Source organism: Lontra canadensis, unplaced genomic scaffold (assembly GCF_010015895.1).
Source record: "Lontra canadensis isolate GAN:19392208 unplaced genomic scaffold, GSC_riverotter_1.0 scaffold148, whole genome shotgun sequence".
NCBI classification, from domain to species: Eukaryota; Metazoa; Chordata; class Mammalia; order Carnivora; family Mustelidae; genus Lontra; species Lontra canadensis.
Genome location: NW_022631142.1, coordinates 2,044,463 through 2,065,341, shown reverse-complemented (window position 1 = coordinate 2,065,341; position 20,879 = coordinate 2,044,463). Strand labels below are relative to the sequence as shown.

The 20,879-nt window shown below is 54.3% G+C and overlaps 1 protein-coding gene across 2 annotated transcripts in view; it reads left to right on the top strand.

Moving 5' to 3' along the window:
* Nucleotides 1–20,474, top strand: part of SLC1A7 (solute carrier family 1 member 7) — a 43,145-nt gene extending 22,671 nt beyond the window's left edge. The window contains exons 3-11 of one of the 2 annotated variants that reach the window (XM_032844157.1): nucleotides 542–757; nucleotides 8,338–8,380; nucleotides 10,984–11,206; nucleotides 14,663–14,762; nucleotides 15,534–15,767; nucleotides 17,902–18,096; nucleotides 18,906–19,040; nucleotides 19,479–19,581; nucleotides 20,194–20,474. In XM_032844157.1, the coding sequence (XP_032700048.1) occupies nucleotides 542–757; nucleotides 8,338–8,380; nucleotides 10,984–11,206; nucleotides 14,663–14,762; nucleotides 15,534–15,767; nucleotides 17,902–18,096; nucleotides 18,906–19,040; nucleotides 19,479–19,581; nucleotides 20,194–20,412 (1,468 nt within the window). In that variant the 3' untranslated portion in view covers nucleotides 20,413–20,474. Of the gene's footprint in view, nucleotides 1–541; nucleotides 758–878; nucleotides 880–5,119; nucleotides 5,165–8,337; nucleotides 8,381–10,983; nucleotides 11,207–14,662; nucleotides 14,763–15,533; nucleotides 15,768–17,901; nucleotides 18,097–18,905; nucleotides 19,041–19,478; nucleotides 19,582–20,193 lie in introns of those variants that run through there. The other variant, XM_032844158.1, reaches the window with a different exon arrangement.
* The last annotated feature ends 405 nt before the right edge of the window (nucleotides 20,475–20,879 follow it).

Below are 20,879 nucleotides of genomic sequence, written 5' to 3'. Positions count from 1 at the left end.
GTGAACCCCTGCGCAGTGGTGGCCCTGACAGCTCATGCTGCACACGCACTGGGGACACACAAGAGAAGTCACACCTGCCCCTCTCCTCTCCTGTCCTCAGTCTGATGAGAGAGACAGGTAGACAGTGACAGACAGGGTCCTGACAGAGGCCAGGGGCTGCAGAAGCCCCAGAATGGGCTCCTAACCCCAGGGACAGGCAGGCAGTCCACAATGTCACCAGAGAGGTGACACTGCACTTGGTCTTACCTAGTGAATAGCACTCAGGCAGAGTGGAGGCACCTGGGAATGACGCCAAAGGAAACAGCAGTGGCAAAGGCCTGGAGGTGTGCAGGGGTATGGCTGCTGCCCCTGGACGTGGCCCAGAGGACAGAGCAGGAAACCAGGCTGGAGGGCCACAGGACCGGATTGCTGGGCGGGGGGGCAGGCCCACACGGTCCCTCCAGCTCTGTGAGGGTGCTGGGCAGAGCCGGGGGGTGGGAGTGGGTCCACCTGAGTGCCCACAGCCCCCACCCCCAGACCCTAACCCACGTTGCTCTCCCAGCTTGATGTCCGGCCTCGCATCCCTGGATCCCAAGACCTCCAGCCGCCTGGGCGTCCTCACCATAGCGTACTACCTGTGGACCACCTTCGTGGCTGTCATTGTGGGCATCATCATGGTCTCCATCATTCACCCGGGCGGCGCGGCCCAGAAGGAGATGACAGAGCAGAGCGGGAAGGCCATCATGAGCTCTGCCGATGCCCTGCTGGACCTCATCCGGTAAGGCTCACACGGACGCCCTGCTCGGGAACGCCAGGCCTGGGCTGGGGCCACCGACTCCAGAGGCCTGGCCCTGCGTGTCTGCCGGAAGCCCCATAGGTCACAGGGAAGGGGTGCTCAGGGTCTGCTCTTGACTTCTTGTGGCCACAGTGTCTCTGTCCCCTCAGCCCCCATGCTGTCCACTGGATTCACACTGCGCTGCCTGCCTCCATCAGACTGGGAGCACCTCGAGGGCAGGACAGGGGTCGGCCCCCCTAGGAGCCACACCCCAGCATGCAGCCTGGCCCTGGGCGGGCATCAGCAGGTGTTCCCTGACTGACTGAGCTTGCCTGTGTGCACCTAGCCTCCACTGGGGAAGGCCATACATCACTACCCCATCATCTTTTCCTTGCTGGTCCCCCTCTTGGTCCTCTTCTCGCAGACGAGGGAGTGAGGCTTAAAGAGATGACGTGACTCTTCCAGGGTCATCCAGCGGTCAAGTCATGGAGCCGGGATTCAGCCTGGGTCTGACTCCAAGGGCAGTGATTTTTGCCTGGTGGTGCCCCTGCCTGAGCCACGTGGACGTGGCTAACCTGCGTCCGGGACCTGAGCCCTCCCCCCAGGAAAGTTCTGTAGACCCACCAATGCCTCCAAGTCTGAACCCCTTTTTCCAAGACTCCATGATGGCCATGCCCCTCCTCTCCATCACTCATTCACTCTTGCCAATGCCTGCCCTGTGCCAGGCACTCAAGCCTGGCCATAGTCCCAGAGGAGAGAAAAGTTCATGAATAGAGAGCAACAACTGTTTGGGGTGGGAGTCGCAATGAGGGAAGCAGGGGCTGTGGGAGAGTGCAAAGAGCAGGCTCAGGGGAGGCAGAGGGAGGGATGAGTGGCACGGGGCCGGGGAGGCAGAAGCCCAATCTTCGTGGAGGCAAAGGTATGCAAAGGTCCTGAGGAAAGCATAGGGAGAAATCCTCACCCACTCAGAGTGACTGGAGCACTGGGGCAGAGGGGAGTAGACAGTCACTGCTGAGGAAGCGAAGGGGTCCTATCATGAAGGACAATGTGACTCAGGCTGAAAACTGAGGCCATAGGAAATGGGCTTGAAACAGAAGCGGCATGATCCCATTCAAAAGGCTCACTCCACTGCAGAGTGAGGGTGAAAGGGGGGCAGGGGGAGGAGAGGAGGACAGGCAGGGAGAGGGACACGGTGCCAGCCCTGGGCACAGGGAAAGGGTAGACTGAAGGCTGTCAGAAGCTAAAACCAGCTGGAGCCAGGCAGGGCAGAAGGGAGGAGGGGGTTGGAGGAGGCAGCAGTGCTGATCCCGATGGCCTGAACACCCAGCTGTGAGGTCACCAAGTCACATGACAATGCTGGAGCAGGTGAGGACATGCTGGGGAAGGTGTCCACTGGTGACTGGCTGGTGCATCTGAGTCTTTGGGAGAGCCTGAGCTGGAGACAGAGGAGGAGGCTGCCCATCTTGGGCCACCTTCTCTCATTCTCTCAGATCCTGCATCCAGTTTGTTGGCAAATTCTGTCAGCTCTACCTTCTAAATACTATCCCAGACTTTGTCCCTTCTGTCCCCTGTGCCAATCTCACCCTCTCCCCAACCACTCTCACCTCTCACTAGAGGGTCCAACCGCAGCACCCTGCTTTCTGCTTCCCTCGAGTCTGGTCTCAGCACAGCGGCTGAAGAGATCGTGTTCAGGACTCCTCACGTCAGCACACCCCGCAGTGCTCACTATGGCCTATAGGCCCCTCCTTCTTGATACCTCTACCATACCCCCACCACCTGTGACCTCTGCTCCAACTGTCCCTCCCCTCCCTCCAGCCCCGCTGGCCTCCTGCCATTCCCCAAATGTCCATGTGATCCCGTCCTCATCACAGCCTCTGCCTGGATGGACCTTCTTGCTGGGGTGCATGGCTCCTCCCCTCACTCCACCCCTGCTCTGTGTCACCTCTTCAGAGGGACCACCTAACCTCCGTCACCCTCTCCCCTCACAGTCCTCATTACTACTTGTCATTATCTTGTCTGTGTGTGTTTTTTATTTCTACTTGTGTCTCCCCCACTGGAGTAACATACGTTCCATGAGGGCTAGATCTTTGCAAATCTGTTCCCTGCTGCATCCTGGAGCCGAGAACAGCTCAGAGGAGGTGCTCAGTGTTTGCTGAAGGCAGGCGTGCGACACACGGTCACCGATGGGGCTGGGGTCAGAGCTGGGAGAGGAGACTCACCTGCTCAGGGAGAAGGTCCAGAGTGTGTGGCTCAGAGGCCCACGCTGAGCCTCAGCCCCCGGCCATGCTGGAGGTTTGTGCAGAGCTGACAGAGAGGAGCAGCAGAGGGCCAAGAGGGGCACCGGGACAGCAGGTATCCTAGAGGCCGAGGGAAGAGGAATTTTGAGAAACTTCCTTTCTGAGATCCATTATTTCTAAGAGTTGGTGGCTATGATTCATCCTTTCTTGGATTCAATGATTTGAAACAGCCTTTCCTCATGGTGGAAGGAGCTGGTGCTCGGGAGTCCCCGCCCTCGTCACCACGGCCTCCCCTGTGGAGGGGCTGAGGTCTCTGGATCCGACACACGTGTCAGAGTCAAATGTTCCAGGAGTGGCTCCTGCTCTTGGTTGCTTTTCACGTGGTGAAAATTGATCCTTCTGGTTTTAAACTTTTCCCCAGTTACTCTCAACCCCAAGGCAAGTTGTTTTGCAGAGCTGAGTGGTTGGACATCATGGTCGCTGTTTCTCAGAGAGTGGGGCCACAGAGAGAGGTCACATGGTTCCTGGGATGGGGAACCAGAACCTTGGGGATAGGAAGTCTTGTCACTACTCTGTCAGTAAGGCTCAGTGTGGCCCTTCTAGGCCTTGGTTTCCCCAGTGGTTTTCAAGATCCCTTCTAGCTCTGTGGTTCTGAAACACAAAGGCCTACACACCAGTGAGCAGAAACTTCTGGAGGTGGGTTCTGGGAGATGAGGTTGGGAGGACAGTGCAGAACCCAACCTTGATGATCTTGAACCAAGGCTGAGGGGTTGGCTGTTATGTTAGAAACTGGAAGCTGGTGAGTAGGGAAGGATGGGGCAGAGCAAAGTGGTCAGGATGTGACTGGAGGCAGGGGGATGCCCTATTTGGGGTGCAGTCACCTCTGGTCCATTCACTCTCTCCCCCTTATAAGGCGCCTGCTCTGGACAAAGACATTGTCCAGAGAGGGGGTGAACGCAAGTCCTGAACCAGGCTGTCCTCTGTCTTAGGACACTCATGGGAATTCTTCCTAGATGCTCTGACCTTCCAAGAGGCTGTGCGGAAAACGAGAACACCAGGACCCAAGGTCCCAGGGGCCCCCTCACACTCACTGTGGCCCAGAGCAGGTGGACAGTGAGTGTCGGTAACTGAGGGAGAACAGGGACGGCCAAGACAGGGAATGGGGAAGTGCAGGCAGCTGTAACCCATGATAAGTCAGAGAGATGCAGGGGCTCACTGAGAAGTGGAGTAAGGCCAGCGTCATACCTCAGGGCCAGGAAGATATGCAGCCCTCTCTCAAAGATTCCAAAGGAACACAACAGCCTATGTCCCCAGACGACTCCCTGAGACATGAATTCATTTCCCAAGGCTCCAGGAAACTGACGTCTGCTTACAGTGCAGCCTCACAGAAAACCACCCACATGAGTGACTGCTAATCAGAGCGGGCCCCCTTCTTTCTTTCCAATCCTATTAAAACACCAGAGAGATAGAGTAATCACTTGGCTCTATTTACAGCTCCCAGTTACCCTGTAAGGCATGGGATACAGCCCTCAGGGGCCATGCTTGGGGGTTGGGGACATATGGATTAGGGGCAAGTTTGGAACATCACAGTCTTGGGACTTTGAGTAGGTAAGGAGAGGGGCTGGCAGGCTGTGGCTCTGCCCCAAGTGCATGTGGCAAGGCCCAGGCCAGAGGGTGTGTGTACTTGATGGGCCTGGCTGCTAATGTCTCCCAAGCACGTTCCGTCCGCATTGACGCCATGGGGAGCACAGACCTCATGAGGCAAATGGGAAGACTTCCCATGGGCACTCATCGTCAAAAGAAAATGTTGTACATTTTCCTGTTTAATAATCAAAAGTATAATTCTTCATTAAAGTCTATAGGATGAGTTCATCAATTGTGAGTATGAGCCATGTGTATTAGTTAGGGATTGCTATTGGCAGCTAGTTAAGAGAAAGCCAGAACAGCAGAGGCTGAACTGTGGTAAAGGCTTTCATTGTCTCCCAAATCAGCAGTCCAGCGATGGGCAGTTTGTGGGCAGGAGGATCCCATGCTCCCCCACCATGTTTACCACTTGGCTTTTATCATCAGTGTGTCTCATGTTCCAAGAAGGCTGCAGAAGCTCTAGCTATTACACCCATGTTCCAAGCAGAAAGAAGACAGCTGGAGGAAAGGATCAAAGGGTCCTGGCTGAGCGGGCACCTTTCCAAAAGTTTTCTGAAAGCACCACCCATGACTCCCACTTCATCTCCTGTGCCATCCCTTTGGCGAGAGAGGCTGGGAAATAGGGTTTGACGGCAGAGCCCCACTGGTCCCGTAACATGCCGGGTCTCCTATTGGTAAGGAAGGAGAGAATGGAGACTGTGTAGGCAACCAGTTGTACTGGCTACAACCCACGTTTTAAATTATTCTAATTTTTGGGACACCTCGGTGGCTCAGTGAGTTAAACGGCTGCCTTCCATTCAGGTCATGATGCCAGGATCCTGGGATGGAGTCCCACATGGGGCTCTTTGCTCGGCAGGGAGCCTGCTTCTCCCTCTGCCTCTGCCTGCCACTCTGCCTGCCTGTGCGCGCTCTCTGACAAACAAATAAATAAAATCTTTTTAAATAAATAAATAAATCTAATTTACAAGGGGATTGTAAAGAAATGTACATCCCAGGTATAAGCTCCATTTGGTCTCCGACAACTTGAATGCCCCTAGTCTTTGCTCAGGCTAAAGCAGCCTTCCTGCGAAGTTTCATTAGTAAACCACCTCGTAAGTCCTTTGCATCTCAGGGGTTATGCCCAGGAGAGATTTTCAAACTCTGAGCCACGGGTACAGCCGGAGAATCCTTCTCTCTGGTCACAAGGGCCCAAGCCCTGTGGATCGGTACCTTCTGGCAGCTGCGTGTCTGGTGAGCCCCCTACCCTAACCCTGGCTTTGGGGCTTCGGGTCTGATAAGGTCAAAAGCCCTTGCAGCCAGATATTATTCTGGTGGCAGGAATCTGCTTAAAACTGCAGGCATGGGTGAGGGGGTGGGGCTCATTTGAGCTTCTGAGATCCCAGTCCCTGGGACCCCCAGTCTCCTCAGAAGCCTGCTGCTTCTCTCTCGTGACAAAGCTAAAATTAGTGGGAAAAGCCAGGACCCACTCTTTCTGTCTTGCTAGCTCTTTCTAAGCTCCCTTCCTCCTGCCATATGCTCACACTGAACCTATATATCAGCAACAGTGAAGAAAAAAATTATAGTTTCCGCTTTCCAACAGCGACTGCTGGGGTATAAGGTTAAGAAGTCACGTACACCCATTATATACTCTCGTATATAATTCCAGGCATGTATGAGCAGAGTCTTAAAAGCCAAGAGGTTTGCCCAGAGCAGGAATGAGTGGTAAGGCCAGTCCACATGGCCTGTTTGAGAAAATGCAAGCACACGAACAAAAATCTTTGTGAACACCTCTGATTTAGGAAAGATTCCTGGAAGTGGATTATAAAGACAAAGGTGCAAGGGGAATTGCAAATTTCCTTACAGAAGCAGGGTCCGGGGGGCTGGACATGTCGCCAAACCTGCTCAGTATTGAGTATTGTCATCGAAAAATCCTTTACTAGTTTGAGAGGTGAAAATGTCTAATTTATCGATGAAGGTGAACATTTTAGAAAAGCGTTTTGGGGCTACTTACGGTCCTTCTTTTGTGAGGTGAATTGCCTGGCCATGACTTCCGATCATTTTTCTGTTGCGGTCCTAGTGTTCCTGTGGTCCCATTATTTATGCAGCAAATATATGCCAAGGGCCTGTTACGTGCCAGCCAGTCTTCCAGCCCCTGGGACCCAGCAGGGAACAAAACCGAGCTCTCGGCCTTCCAAGAAGCTGGTGTTCTGGAGAGAAGAGACAGTGAACAAGGAGACAAAGACAAGATTTATAAAAGCTCTTTCTAGATTTAGGATGATAATACTTTGTCATATAGTTTCCCTAGTTTGTCATTTGCTTTATAATTTTATTTGTATTTGAATGCGTTTTAGAGAACTTCTCAATTTAGCTTTTTATTCTGGCATAATTGTAAGTGTACAGAAAAGTTGCAAACACAGGAGAGAGCGTTTCCACATACCTTTCACCCAGCTTTCCCTGATGTTAGCAGCATACATAACGATGGCATAGATGTGGAAACTAAAAAACTAAATTAGTATAACACTATTAACTAAACTACAGACCCTGTTTGGATCTCACCAGTCTTTCCACTGTCTTTTTTCCTGCCCCCCCCAATCCAACCCAGGATACCGTGCTGCACTCAGAACATTCTTAATTTCTATTTGGTAAAATCTATTGATATTTTTAATTGCTCATTTTTTTTTTATCTTAGGCGGTCCTTCCATATTCTGAGATCTGAAAAATACTAACCTGTATTTTCTTCTAGCTTTTTATGGCTTCATTTTTTAAATTATTTATTTCTTTAACCTATCTGGAATTTATTTTGATGCAAAGCATAAATAGGGATCTAACTTTTTTTTTTAATTTAAATAGTTGGTTCGCCTACATAGTACTCTATGACAAATCCTTCCTTTCCTCACTGATCTGTGAAATGACTTTTATCAAAAACGTAGTACTCAGGGGTGCCTGGCTGGCTCAGTCAGGATTGTATGGGACTCCTGATCTCAGGGTCATGGCTATACACCTCCACGTTGGGTGTAGCAATTACTAAAACAAATAAATATACTTTATTTTTTTAATGAGGTACTTAGATGTACTAGGTTCTATTCTCCTCTAATTTTTCTGTTGACAGCTGTGTCAATATTATACCATAAATTCTATCTTTATACTGTACATTCATATCTGGTAGGACAAGACCTCTCTTCCTTTAGCTTTATGAAAATAACGTTAATAGGAATTATGATCTCATTTATGTGGCAGGTCCGGTGTTGGGCACCACAGATAAGATAGGAACCACTGACTTTTCTGGGAGGCCAGGCTGGGGGAGGGTGCAGACTGGTAAGCCAGGGCCACACTGCAGCACTCTGGAGCATGGGTGACCCCCAAGGAAAGGCCTGCAGAGTCGGCCAGCAATCGGAGAAGGCAGGGCCTCTGACTGGCTGGAGTAGGAGCTGCCAGAGAAGCAGGAAGGACACTGTGGGCAGAGGGACAGTGCAGACCAATGCCTGGCTGCTGGAGAAGTATGCAGTGTTTCTAGGGAACCATATGCAATTGGTGTTGGAGTTTTGAGTACTGGGGATTGGGGAGGGTGGGGGTTACGCGTGACTGGTGGTAGGAAGAGGAAAGGTCAGAGGGAGGTGGGCTAGGTCACGGAAGGCCTTGCCTGTCAAGGGAGGTGTTCAGATGACCCCATGGGCCTTCCTGTCCTGGCCTCTGGAATTCTTCAGTAACTGACTCTCTTCCCAGGAACATGTTCCCAGCCAACCTGGTGGAAGCCACATTCAAACAGGTGAGTGGGTCCCAGGGCAAGGGAGCGGGGCAGCCATTGCCAGCCTGGGCCAGGCTGGGGGGGTGTCAGGTTTACCCAGCAAGTCTCCCTGACTCCTGGGGCCAGATGCTGGAGAGCAGGGGAGGTGGGGAGACCGAAATCCTTACAGTCTCCCCTGGCCGACCCCTACCCATGGTTCCAGCTTCTCGGGAAGAGAACTGACAGGGTTGGGGGAGGCCCCCGTGCTCTAGGTTCACCCCCTGCTCACACACCCTGAATCACTGGGTCCTCACAGTAAGCCTGCACTCCATGCGCCAGTCCCCTGTCCCCAGTGAGGAAACTGAGGCTGGAGGCTCAGAAGGATTAAAGGAACTGCTCAAGGTTTTGTTTGTTTGTTTGTTTTTAAGGATTTTATTTATTTATTTGACAGAGATCACAAGTAGGCAGAGAGGCAGGCGGGGCGGGGGGGGGGGGGATAGCAGGCTCCCCACTGAGCAGAGAGCCTGACTCGGGGCTCGATCACAGGACCCTGGGATCATGACCCGAGTCGAAGGCAGAGGCCTTAACCCATTGAGCCACCCAGGTGCCCCGGAACTGTTCAAGGTTTTACAGCTAGTAAATAACAGTGCTGATCAGGAAACCCAGGCCTATCTGGCATCTAAGCCTGTTTTCTCTTTCTTTTTAAAATAACCCTTTTTGGGGGCAACTGACTGGCTGAGTTGGTTAAGCCTCTGCCTTTGGCTCAGGTCCTGATCCCAGGGTCCTAACCCTCTTCCTCTCCCCTTGCTTGTGTTCTCTCTCTGAAATAAATAAAAAAAAAATCTTTTAAAAATAAAATAAAATAAAACAAAATAACCCTTTTTCCCAGGAGCAAGAATACTAATCATGCTCAGTGTAAAATATTAGGAAAATACTCCAAGTACAAAGTTGAAAATAAAAATCATCTCTCGTTCTAGGACCAAGCAACAGTTGGTACTAGGTGGGACACTTCTAGTCTTTTCTCTCTGCTTAAATATGTTTTGAAAAAACAAAATCAGGATAATGGTGCACAGATGGTGTGTATCTTGCGTTATCCCCACGCTCATTATAGCATGAGCATTTGCCCTGGTTACTAAGTGTTACTTTAAAATACAGTATTTGTGGGGATGTAAAAGCCCATGGTGGGGCCATCCCTCCTTCCGGTGGGCTTTAAGGCTCTATTCAAAGTGTTTCCTTTTTGGAAAAAATGATGGTAAATACCCTTGTGTGCCAGATTTGTCTGCCCTTCTAATACTTTCTAATTCTTTACCCCTCATAAAATGTCGGCTTGTTGGTTGACAATCCAGCAAGCATTTCCCGACCCCCTTGCCTGTGCTGGGCCCTGCATTGGGAGCGAGGACACAAAGGAAGAGGCTGAGGGTTGGAGAGAAGGCTCCAAAATAAGGAGCTGTGAAACCTTGAGCTAATCACTGTATCTTTCCCAATCTCCTGGGCCTTATCTATGAAATGAGCCAGACAGTGACTGGCCCTGAATGCTAGGCCAGGTAGTTCTGATTTTATTCCAGTGGTGATGGTGAATTATTGAAGGTGTCAGAAAGAAACACTGAATGTTGCTCAACCTCATGCCTGCCTGGAATGCCCTTTCTCTTTTGGCAAACTCCTACCCACCCTTCAAGATCCTTCTCAAATATCCCTTTCTTTGTGAAGCTATGAAGAGGCAAAGTAGCTCACTCCCTTTCCAAAGTTCTCAGCGCAGAATTCACATCCAGTTCATCTTTGCTTCCCTGCTTCCCTTCCCCCACCACAGTATGTTCAATGTTGGAATGATGATGATGATGGTGGTGGTGGCATAACAGTGGCGATGGCCACATAAGGGATCCCACATGCCAGGCGCTGTTCTAAACACTTCACATATGTTGTCTCATTTAATCTAACAAGCTAGGTGTGACTGTGACCCCCATTTTAGAGATGAAGACACTGAAGCACAGAAAGTTGAGGGACCATGTATTTCCTGAGTGGCTCCCCCACCCCATCCCCCAGAAGGCCTACCTCATTGACACTATGGTGTTGGGAGGATAGAAGACTCCCTGTTTGGGCTCCTAGTGTCCAAGGAGTGAGGGGGAAAGATGCAGGAATGCCCTGGGGCAGAGGAGGAAAGGAAGAGGCTTGGAGGTTCAGTTCCTCCCAGATGGATCTTCTTTCTCTTTAAGAAGGCTTGGGGCAATCTGAGCCTTTCAAAGAGAAGGTCCAAGTTGCCATCAGTGGCAGGCAGGGCTGGCTGGCAGTTAGATGGAGGGAAAATGGATGCTTGGGAGGGATAGATGAGTGAATGGAAAATTATCTGGGTAGAAGAGGACATGGGTAGAGGGGAACCCAGATGGGTGCGATGTTGCAGAGAACGAAGAAGATGGAGGAAGGCTTGGGGAGACACATGGCTGGGGAGTGTGTCCATGGCTGAAGGAATCTCAATTTTCTTTTTGGTAAAATCTTGGTAATACTCTTGCCTACCTCACAGGGTTATTGTCAATCAAATAGTTCTTGACCGCATACAAAGGTGCCTCCAAGATGTTATTATTGTTGTTGATGATGATATTAAGAACAGTATTTGGCCCTGACTCCTTCCTGGTTGGGGTGTTGTCCACTAGTACCGCACCAAGACCACCCCCGTTGTCAAATCCCCCAAGATGGCATCCGAAGAGGCCCCTTCTCGGCAGATCCTCATCTACGGGATCCAGGAAGAGAATGGCTCTCGTGTTCAAAACTTCGCCCTGGACCTGACCCCACCACCTGAGGTTGTTTACAAGTCAGAGCCTGATACCATCGATGGCATGAATGTGCTGGGCATCGTCATCTTCTCTGCCACCATGGGTATGTGCTGCCCTCCCCCACCCCCGGCAGTGGCCTGGAGCCAGTCCCCTTCTGCATCCATCCTTTGCCACCTATACCCACTGATGTGAATAACCTGGAGTCTCCCATTTTCCAGGTGGTTCTTTTCTCTCCTATCCAGTGGAGTGGCTCAAGTCCCCATTCCATTACTTAGGGGTGTCTCCCACCCTACTCCCTGCTGGAGTCAGGGTTCCTCACCTGGAATTCTCCATCCCTGGGTGCTAGTCGGCCTCCAGGGGTGTCAGCTTGCCCTTAAAATTACCACCCCTTGGACTCTCTCCCAGCAGCCTGTTCCATTTTACTGACGTCTGGGGATCTTGGGGCAGGGTGAGGGGAGGTTACAATAAAGAACAGGAAAAATCTAAAACACTCTCAGTCATCACCATCTCTCTAAAGCCCCCTTATTTCTTCCCTCCATCTCCCACAGGGGCTTCTCACTGACCAAGTGCCTCCTCAGACATGTATGTGTCCTTTCTCATGGCCCACAGCTGGCCTCCCTGACCACACCCTGCCCTTTGCTACTCTTCTCTGGGAGCTGCCAGGACCCCCAACCATAGGCTATTACCGTGAAGCAAGCGAAGCTTAACTTGCAAAGGTCTTTCTGTACATTCTTACAAAAAAAAAAAAAAAAAAGGTATTCTTTTTCTTAGAGAGAGCCCCAAACTGTATAAGCTTCAGATCCCACAAAAACCTATGGGCCTGCCTCTACCAGCAGTGCCCTCGCCACCAATACCAACACACACATACACAAAACCCTTCCCCTTCTTGGGGACAAGCCATCCAGAACAATCTAGCTCGTCAATCCCCATCTTGTCCTTCTAAACCATGTCAGAGGTCATTGTGAGTCTTACTCTAAAATTGGCATCAACCTCCCTCTTCATCCTGGGATAAGAGCCTGGGAGACCCTCTCCCACCTCCCTGACTTCTCCACAAGGTTTTCTCACGGTCCCCCTGGTTGCTCACACTGGATAGCCGGGCACCATTTTCTGCCTCAGCCTCTCTGCCTTAGCCCACATCCAGATCTGTCAGGTCTACCTCTGAAACCTCTCTCAGAGCCCGCATTTCCCTCTGCCCTCTGCCAGCACTGTGGTTCTGGGCTACCGTCATTTCTCACCTCGTTTCTGCAAGAGCCTCCTGCCCCGGTGTGTCCTCCTCACTGGCCCACAAAGCCCTGCAAAAGGCCTCCAGTGGCTCTCCAGCGCACTCGGAAAGGGGGGCCCAAGCCCCGCGGAGCTCTGAAAGACTTGGCCCAGCCCGCCCCCCAGCTCCTCCGCTCCCGCTTTCTTTCCCCCTCCCGCCATGCTGCCTTTTAGTTTCCGGTTTCCGGTTTCCGGAAGCCGCCTCCCGAAAGACTTTCCCACTTCCTGCCACCTGGCTGTTCCTGTCCCTAGCTCTCCCCTGCAACTTTCTCATCCTTGCCGGGGATGAAGGTCTACATTAGCATCGTGTCCCCAACCCCCTAGATAGTCAGGTGTCCCATGTTCCTCCTTAAATGTTTGACCTACTGCAGTTATCTATCCGTTTCTGTTGAAGTCGCCCAGAAGCTGGTGTGAGCTCCATGCAGGCAGAGATGGGCCTGGCTTGTTCCGCATTGGTCCCCACAGCCCACCGCACGGACTGGCGGGAGCAGGCACGCGGGAAAATCTGTTGGAGAGATGGGTGGATGGCTGGATGAATGGATGGGCCCTGGGGGATAAGGAAGCTCTTATCATCTTGGCTCAAAGTTCAGGCACACAGAGAGGCCAGGGCCTCAGGGACCTGAGTGTCTGACAGGGTGGTGCTTGGAAGTGCTCACAGCACATCTGGTCATCGGTCCCCAGTGGACAGTCCTCCTCCCCAGCTACCTCTCTTAGAGGTGGGAACATATAACAGGACGTCTACTGGCAGAGCGAAAGAAACTCCAGGACCCCTGGACTCAGTTCACTAAGTGTTGACCGGATGTGTGTAACTGCCCACCTGTCGGTCTGTGTTTGTGCATGTGTGCCCAGGGGTGTATGTACATCTGTATGTGTGTGCCCACATCTGAGTGTGAGCATGCACACTTGCACAGCTGCTCCGGATGGGACTTTCTTTGGTCCCCTCCACACAACCTCCTCTCCCCCTCCTTTCTGGTGTTGGGACATGGCTGATGTTAAGGCCTCATTGGCCTTAACTATTGCAGAAGGCCTCTTGCCACACCCTGGGTCCCATGCACACTAGCACCCAGGCAGCCAGAGCCCTTAGGTGCCTCCAGGGAAATTTAAGTGGAGGTTGATTTAGCCAGGAAGACGAGGGATAGAGCTGGCAGGGGACCTGGGTCTGAGCTCAGCCAGCCTTCCACAGGCCAGACGGGTAGGGCTAGGCTGTGTTACCTCCAACTTGAGCCTCTCCTACCCATAGCAGCTGGGCCTGCATGTCATCCCATCACCATGTGGTAGCTCTTCTGTGGACAGTGTGGGCTCAAGGCTTCTGGGGCAGGGAAACGGCCTCTCTCTGGAGTCACATAGGCCAGGGTTCAAATCCCAGCCCTGCTTCTCCCTAGCTGAGCTAGGCGGTGAGTCCCTCCAAGCACACTGCCAGTAAGCTTTCCAAGGGTAACCACAGAGTGCTTTTTTTGTGTCACCAGAAGGGACAGCTGTCCCTTCTCACTGTTTCAGGAGTGGCCTGATGGTGCTTCTGGAGGTAAGGGAATAATAGGGGCTCCAGGAAAGGCTTTATTATTCATTCCTTTGCTCCTTCAGTCATTGGGTGCTTATCATTGAGCACCTACAATATGCCGGCAAAGGCAATTCTGTTGTTGCCCTCACAGAGCTAACTTTATGCTGGAGGAGACAAGAAGGAACAACAGACAACTGGAAAATAATAGTTATAAGTTGTAATAAGTGATATAAATAGATCAGAAAGAGATGAGACAGAGCAGAACAGGGAATGTGCTGAGGGGCCTGGTGGGTGTCCAGGCCATGTGCAGAGCTGGGCAGCCAGTGTTTCAGGCACCAGGTCCTACGTGAGCAAAGGCCCTGCGTCAGTGAGAAGCTTGATGTATTCCAGAAACATAAGGAAGGCCAGTGGTGCCAGAGCATAGTGAGGAGGTGAAAAATGGCGCCAGGTGGAGGCGGGAGGTGTGGACAGGGGTCAGATGCACTGGGGCCTGGAGCAGCAGGGAACTTGGTGATGGTCTGAGGGCTCAGGGAGCCAGTGGGAGGTGTTTGGCAGGGAGCCTTTTTATGGAAGAGAGGAGGACGAGAGGAGATTCCTGCTCCAGTGGTGGAGACTGAGGAGAAGGAAGGGAGAGGTGGGGGGAAGCACTGGTATGTCAAAGGCTGCTGGGAAGTCGGCCAAGGCCTGCGGGCTCCATGCACGTGTGGCTCTGTCCCCACTCTGCCACCAGCGTGTGCCGGTGCACCTCTGCATCTCAGTCTGTGGCATCCATGATAAGTTTGTGTGTCCCTGCCCCTGCAGGCATCATGCTGGGCCGTATGGGTGACAACGGAACCCCTCTAGTCAGCTTTTGCCAGTGCCTCAATGAGTCTGTCATGAAGATTGTGGCGGTGGCTGTGTGGTAAGCCTCATGGGGGCAGGAGTGCCCTCTTCTGCCTTCACCCCGCCCCCTGCCAGCCCTGCCTTGTGCCCACGGAGGGACACACAGTCCCTTCCTCTGCTTTCCTAGCGTAAGCAGAAAGCTGCCTAGGAGGCTCAGGCCTGGCCTGCGGCCTCCAGAGCTAACACATTTTCCCTCAGATTCCACCTCCCACTCCCCCACCCCCAACAGCCCTGACCAGGCCTTGTTCCAGCTCTGGCCCTGTCCTTTCTGGCCTAGTCAGGCCCATTGGAAGAAAGTTCCAAGCAAATCGTGGCCCTGCTCTCCTAGCCCAGTTTCCCCATTACATGGAGTCTCATCATCTCAGCTTTTAGAGAAGGGGAACACTGGAAGCAAGAACCAGCTGCCGCTCCTGGTTCAGAGCTCAGGCCTTAGGAATCTTCTAGTCCAACCGTTCAGACGGGGAAATGCGGAGGCCTGTCAGAGGTCATGCATGAAGTCTGTGGCACTGCTGGGTTGAAAGGAAGGCCTGCTGAGGGCAGGGCACTCCTCAAAGGCCTAGACAGGAAGGCACAGAGGTCAGAAGTTGTGCAGGGCTGGGCTGGTTGAGGGTCAGGGTACAAATGACGCTATGTGCTGGGCATGTTGGTGCACAGTCCCATTTGGTCCTCACGGGAGCCCCGGGGGAGGCTCAGGGGGCCCTGGGCCAGGCAGCGATGCGGTGCTGAGGCTGCCCTGGGACCCCTGCCTGCCTGGCCCTGAGCTGGCTGCCGGTCCACACCCTGCCCCCAGGTACTTCCCCTTCGGCATTGTGTTCCTCATCGCCGGCAAGATCCTGGAGATGGACGACCCCACGGCCGTCAGAAAGAAGCTGGGCTTCTATGCCATCACCGTGGTGTGTGGGCTGGTGGTCCACGGCCTCTTCATCCTGCCCCTGCTTTACTTCTTCATTACCAGGAAGAACCCCATTGTGTTCATCCGCGGCGTCCTCCAGGCCCTTCTTATTGCACTGGCCACCTCCTCCAGGTAGCCCCGGGGGATGGGCAGGGTAGGGGATGGCAGTGGCTGAACTCTGTTCATCTGTCCAGCCATCACGTGTCCATAGCCATGGAACCATGGCAAGTGTCCCTACGGCCCACTCCACAAACTTGGAGGTACCTTTGGTAGTAAGACCGATTCCTTTTTTTTTTTTTTTAAAGATTTTATTTATTTATTTGATAGAGATCACAAGCAGGCAGAGAAGCAGGCAGAGTGACAGCGGGAAGCAGGCTCCCCGCTGAGCAGAGAGCCTGATGCGGGGCTCAATCCCAGGACCCAAAGATCATGACCTGAGCAGAAGGCAGAGCCCCAACCCACTGAGCCACCCAGGCACCCCGAGACCAATTCTTTAAGTGGATTGCTTGAGGTCCCACCTGCCCACTGAGGGGCAGAAACCCCTTATTGCCTCTTAACGCCTTTCCCTCCCCTACTACCTGCATCTCTAAGACCTATTCAGTCCACGAGGGGGTGGCTTCTGCACACCTGGGGTCGGGACAGCTAAAGAGGGATGAATCTACAATCGCTGTCACCTGTTGCTCCTGTTGGAGTCGGGCCCTGCATTGTTTAGGGACTTGGCCCATCCACAGCCACGGGGACACCCTGGTGGGATGCCCTGTCACAACCTGGACAGTGTCACTAGCCAGTGACAACTGGGATTGGAATCACGGTTCCATCACCCACTGGCTGTATGGCTGTGGGCAAGTCACTTGAGCTCCCTGGGCATCCATTCCCTCACACACAGATTGGGGCTTATGGTAACCGCTGCCTTGTAGGGTTGCCGTGGGAATGAGTGGAGATAACCCACCATAGGGCAAGAAGGCTGGTCTGGGCTAGATGAGATGGCACCTACTCTCCAGGGTCCCAGCCCACAGTGGAGCCCAGGGAGTGGGAGTCATGTAAACCCGGCTGTCTACACTGGGGAAGAAAATGCTCTATACTCCATGAAGAAAGGGTGGTTTTCCCCACAGCAAATGTCCGAGCTAAGTCACCTGAGCTGAGGCCTGTGTCTCTCTGGAGCCAAAGTCTAGCTCTTCCTTCTATCCCTTATTGCCTTCTCTTCTCTGGGCCTCACCTTCCCAATCTGTCAAATGGGAACGAAGGCCACCACAGAGCTCCTTCCTTAGCAGCCACGTGACCCCTCCCTTGGCAGCTGAAGCACCTCAGGAAGCACTGAGGAAGAGCACAGCCCCAGGGAGGAGCCCCAGAAGCCTCATCCAGGAACCTCCATGCAGGGCAGGGCCAGGAGGTAGAAAGGAAAGACCAAGTCCCAAGTGGCTGCCAGCCCCCAGGCCATAGGCCACAGGCCAAGCCCTGCTGCAGCCAGGAGCCCTGGGCCATCTCCTGCTTGGCAGGAGCCACAGCCTCGGGCCTAGCACACTGAGAAGTGGACGTGGGCCCCCAGGCAGTGGCCTGTGGCAGAGGAAGGGCCTTGGGGCCACCCCAACCTGAGTGTTCATCTCAGCACGGCCACCAGGAGCTCTAGTCGTAAACACAAGAAGAGCAGTCACAGGGGCCTCTGCTGCCTGCATGTTTGCAAAGTCCCGGACACTGTTCAAAGTGCTTTCTCCTTGAACCACCCTAATAGCGCTGTGATCTAGATTTCGTGTGGGACAGGGAGACTAAGGCACACACAGGTTGAGGAAGCTGCCAGAGCCACTTGGCTAGTGGGCGGCTGGAATCGAAATCCAGCAAGTGGCCACTTCATGTAAACGTGGCCCAGCGCTGTGACTCCGAGTCAGCCCCTTGTGTCCTTTGGACTTCCGTTTCTTCATCTGTGAAACAGTCTCAAAACCCGTCTCTGACAGGAAGCCAAGAGGACCGGAGGAGTGTGTAAAGCACAAGCCTGGCACGTAGTAGGTGCTCTGCCGGTAGTAACTCCTTTCCCAACCCGTGCCGTCAGTGGGGGTCTCTCGGGCACTAGGCCTGGGCAGCCCCGGCTGGGCCACGGATCACACACTCCCCAAGGATGCCACTTGAGACCACTGCAAAGCTCTTTCAGCCTCTTCTCCCCAATGATGGGCAGGCTGCCTGGGTTGGGGGCAAGATTCCTGCCCCGGCAGGAAGGCAGCCCAGAGGCCCCCAGAGGAGGGTGGTGGGCAGACACTGGGCCCTCTGCCCACAGCTCAGCCACACTGCCCATCACCTTCAAGTGCCTGCTGGAAAACAACCACATTGACCGGCGCATTGCCCGCTTTGTGCTGCCTGTGGGCGCCACCATCAACATGGACGGCACCGCACTCTACGAGGCCGTGGCTGCCATCTTCATTGCCCAGGTCAACAACTATGAGCTGGATTTCGGCCAGATCATCACCATCAGGTACACACCTGACACCCATACCCAGTGTGGACTAGTGCGGGGAGAGAGGAGGGCATTGGAAGGGCCTTCAGGGTTCTTGAGCTCCCACATCTGGAGGGGGTCTCTGAGGTGCAGAGTAGGGAAGACATTTGTTCCCGGCCACATAGCAAGTCAGTGCTGTGGCTGGCACGTGACCTGGTGCCAATGACTCAGGGCTCCTTCTCCAGCAGCACCCTGCAGAGGGGGAGCTCTGAGCAGGCTGGGAAGCTGAGGCCCAGAGGAGGTCCTGCAGTCTGGACATGCAGGGCAGAGAGGGGGCTGCAGGCAGGCACAGAGCAAGCAGAGGCTAGGGACAGGATGAGGGAGGGAGGGACTGCTAGTGTGGCTGGAACGGAGGGAGGGGTGCTGGGGGAAGGGGCAAGGGCCGTGGGGAAGGCCTTGCATGTTAGCCCTAGGGCACAAGTCTGGCCCTGGGAACCAGGCCCCAGAGGGAGGCTGGGCAGAGAGCTATGTGCTGGTTGACCTGACTCTCTGGTCAGCTTCCTGGACCCCTAGAGAGGCAGTGGCTCCAGGCACAGGCTTCTCCACAAACTCCTCAGGAGGTTCTGCTGAGGCCCTGAATGGAGGCCATGGGGCGAGAGGACCTTGAGCAGGGCCATGCCCCACCCCTCCACTTCGAGAACTTCCCGCTGTGGCTTTCCTAACAACCCCTGCCCCATAGGGCTGTCCCCAGAGGCCCTGGCATTCTGGCTTTCTTCTTGGGGCCAGGGCCCCAGCAGCGAAGCCTGCCCCTCTTGCTCCTCCTCTTCCTCTCCCTGCCCCTCCTGCAGCATCACGGCCACCGCGGCCAGCATCGGGGCAGCTGGCATCCCCCAGGCTGGGCTCGTCACCATGGTCATCGTGCTTACCTCTGTGGGACTGCCCACTGACGACATCACCCTCATCATCGCTGTCGACTGGGCTCTGTGAGTGGGGTTCGCCTGCCCCACCCCTTAGGCAGCCCAGGGAACGGCCGTGGTGTGGCCTAGTGGGGTGCCTTGCTCACGGACACCAGCCCGGCTGCATAACTTGTGGGGCCCATTATTCAAAACTAAAAATGTGCCTATCCCTGTTCAAAAAGGTTGAGGAACTTCCAGAGGGTGGGAGCTGAGCATTAGACCCAGCCCAGGCCCTTCTAAGCATGGGCACAGTGATGTGCCCATGAAGCCAGCCGTGGGTGAACCTGCTCGGGCACAGCCCCCCAGGGGGCTGGTAGGTTCAAGAGGACGAGAAAGGCACCTTGCTATGGGCTCCGGCCTGACTGCTGGCCGCCAGTGCTGCCAGGGTGAGCACTGCCCTCCACCAGCAACTCCTACGGAAAAAAACAAAGTAGTCTCGGCTCACTGGCCACTTTGGCTCGCTAGGGACCGCTTCCGCACCATGATTAACGTGCTGGGGGATGCGCTGGCCGCGGGCATCATGGCCCACATCTGCCGGAAGGACTTCGCTCAGGACATAGGCACTGAGGTGAGAGTAGAGCCTCCCCCCAGCCCACCCTCATACTCCCCCACCCTCCTACCCTCCTCACCCCCACTGAGAGGGCAGAGCTGGGCGGGAGGCAGGGCCTCAGGGCAGGCTTCTGCCCAGCCCTCTGGCCTTGGTCTCTGTATGGGGCTGACCGAGTACTCTAGCAGCTGCTTGCTGAGCCCTCACTGTGGTGGTAGATCATGAGAGAAGCAGAAGAGAGCAAAGGAAGAGAGAGCCCTGCCCTCAGGGAGCCTGGGCCCTTGTGGGGAGGTGGTATTTGTCCACCAACCAGCTTCACTTGGGCAGCACAGGGCTTTGTGGTGCTCAGGGCTCCTTCCGTAACTCTGTGGAGCAGGCTAGCCCACTCCATGGGGGGGACAGGCAGGGGAGCCACCCACTCCCTTGCCAGACCGTGTGGTCCATCAGAAGGAAGGCTCAGAAGGAGGCAGGACAGAGTGGAACTGGGGCCCCGAGAGGGCCTGGGTGACCTCTCAAGGTCCCAAAGCACATCTGTAGGAAAACCAATCACACGGTTTGCTCATTCCGTCCACCCCAGTGTCTAACCTCACTTCTTCCTGCTGCTACTTCCTGAGGCCTGTTTCCCCTCCCCAGAAACTGCCGCCCTGTGAGACCAAGCCTGTGAGCCTCCAGGAGATCGTGGCAACCCAGCAGAATGGCTGTGTGAAGAGCGTGGCTGAGGCCTCAGAGCTGACCCTGGGCCCCACCTGTCCCCACCACGTCCCCATCCAGGTGGAACAGGACGAGGAGTCAGCTACCACCTGTCTGGACCACTGCACCATTGAGATTAGTGAGCTTGAGACCAACGTCTGAGCCTGCAGGGCTGTGGGGGTCCGGGGAGGCCTCCAGGCTTGGGACCAAGGGCAGGATTTCAACACACCTACTTTTCCGAGCACCTGATGGGAGCCAGGCTCACGCGCTCTTCCCACCCTCGAGAGGTCAGAATTAGCCCCACTCGTCAGACAGTGGAGGCTCAGGAGGGCAACACTGTAGGTGGGAGCCTCCCCTGGAGAGTGAAGAGGAAGCATGGCCCGAGCCCCGGCTGTGACATGTCTACTGTGATGACCTAGCAGGGCGGCAGGCAGGGGCTATCTGGGCCCACTTTCCGGATCAAATGGTTAAGGCTCTGTGAGCTGAAAACACTTGCCCCAGGTCTCTGAGCAAATAGTGCCAGGGCCAGGACTCTAACTCAAGTCTTTCAAGCCTTGGCCAGTCCTTCCCAGGGGATGGGGACCTGCAGGGCCAGAGGCAAAGGGTGTCTGCCCCCCTCCAGGAGCTCT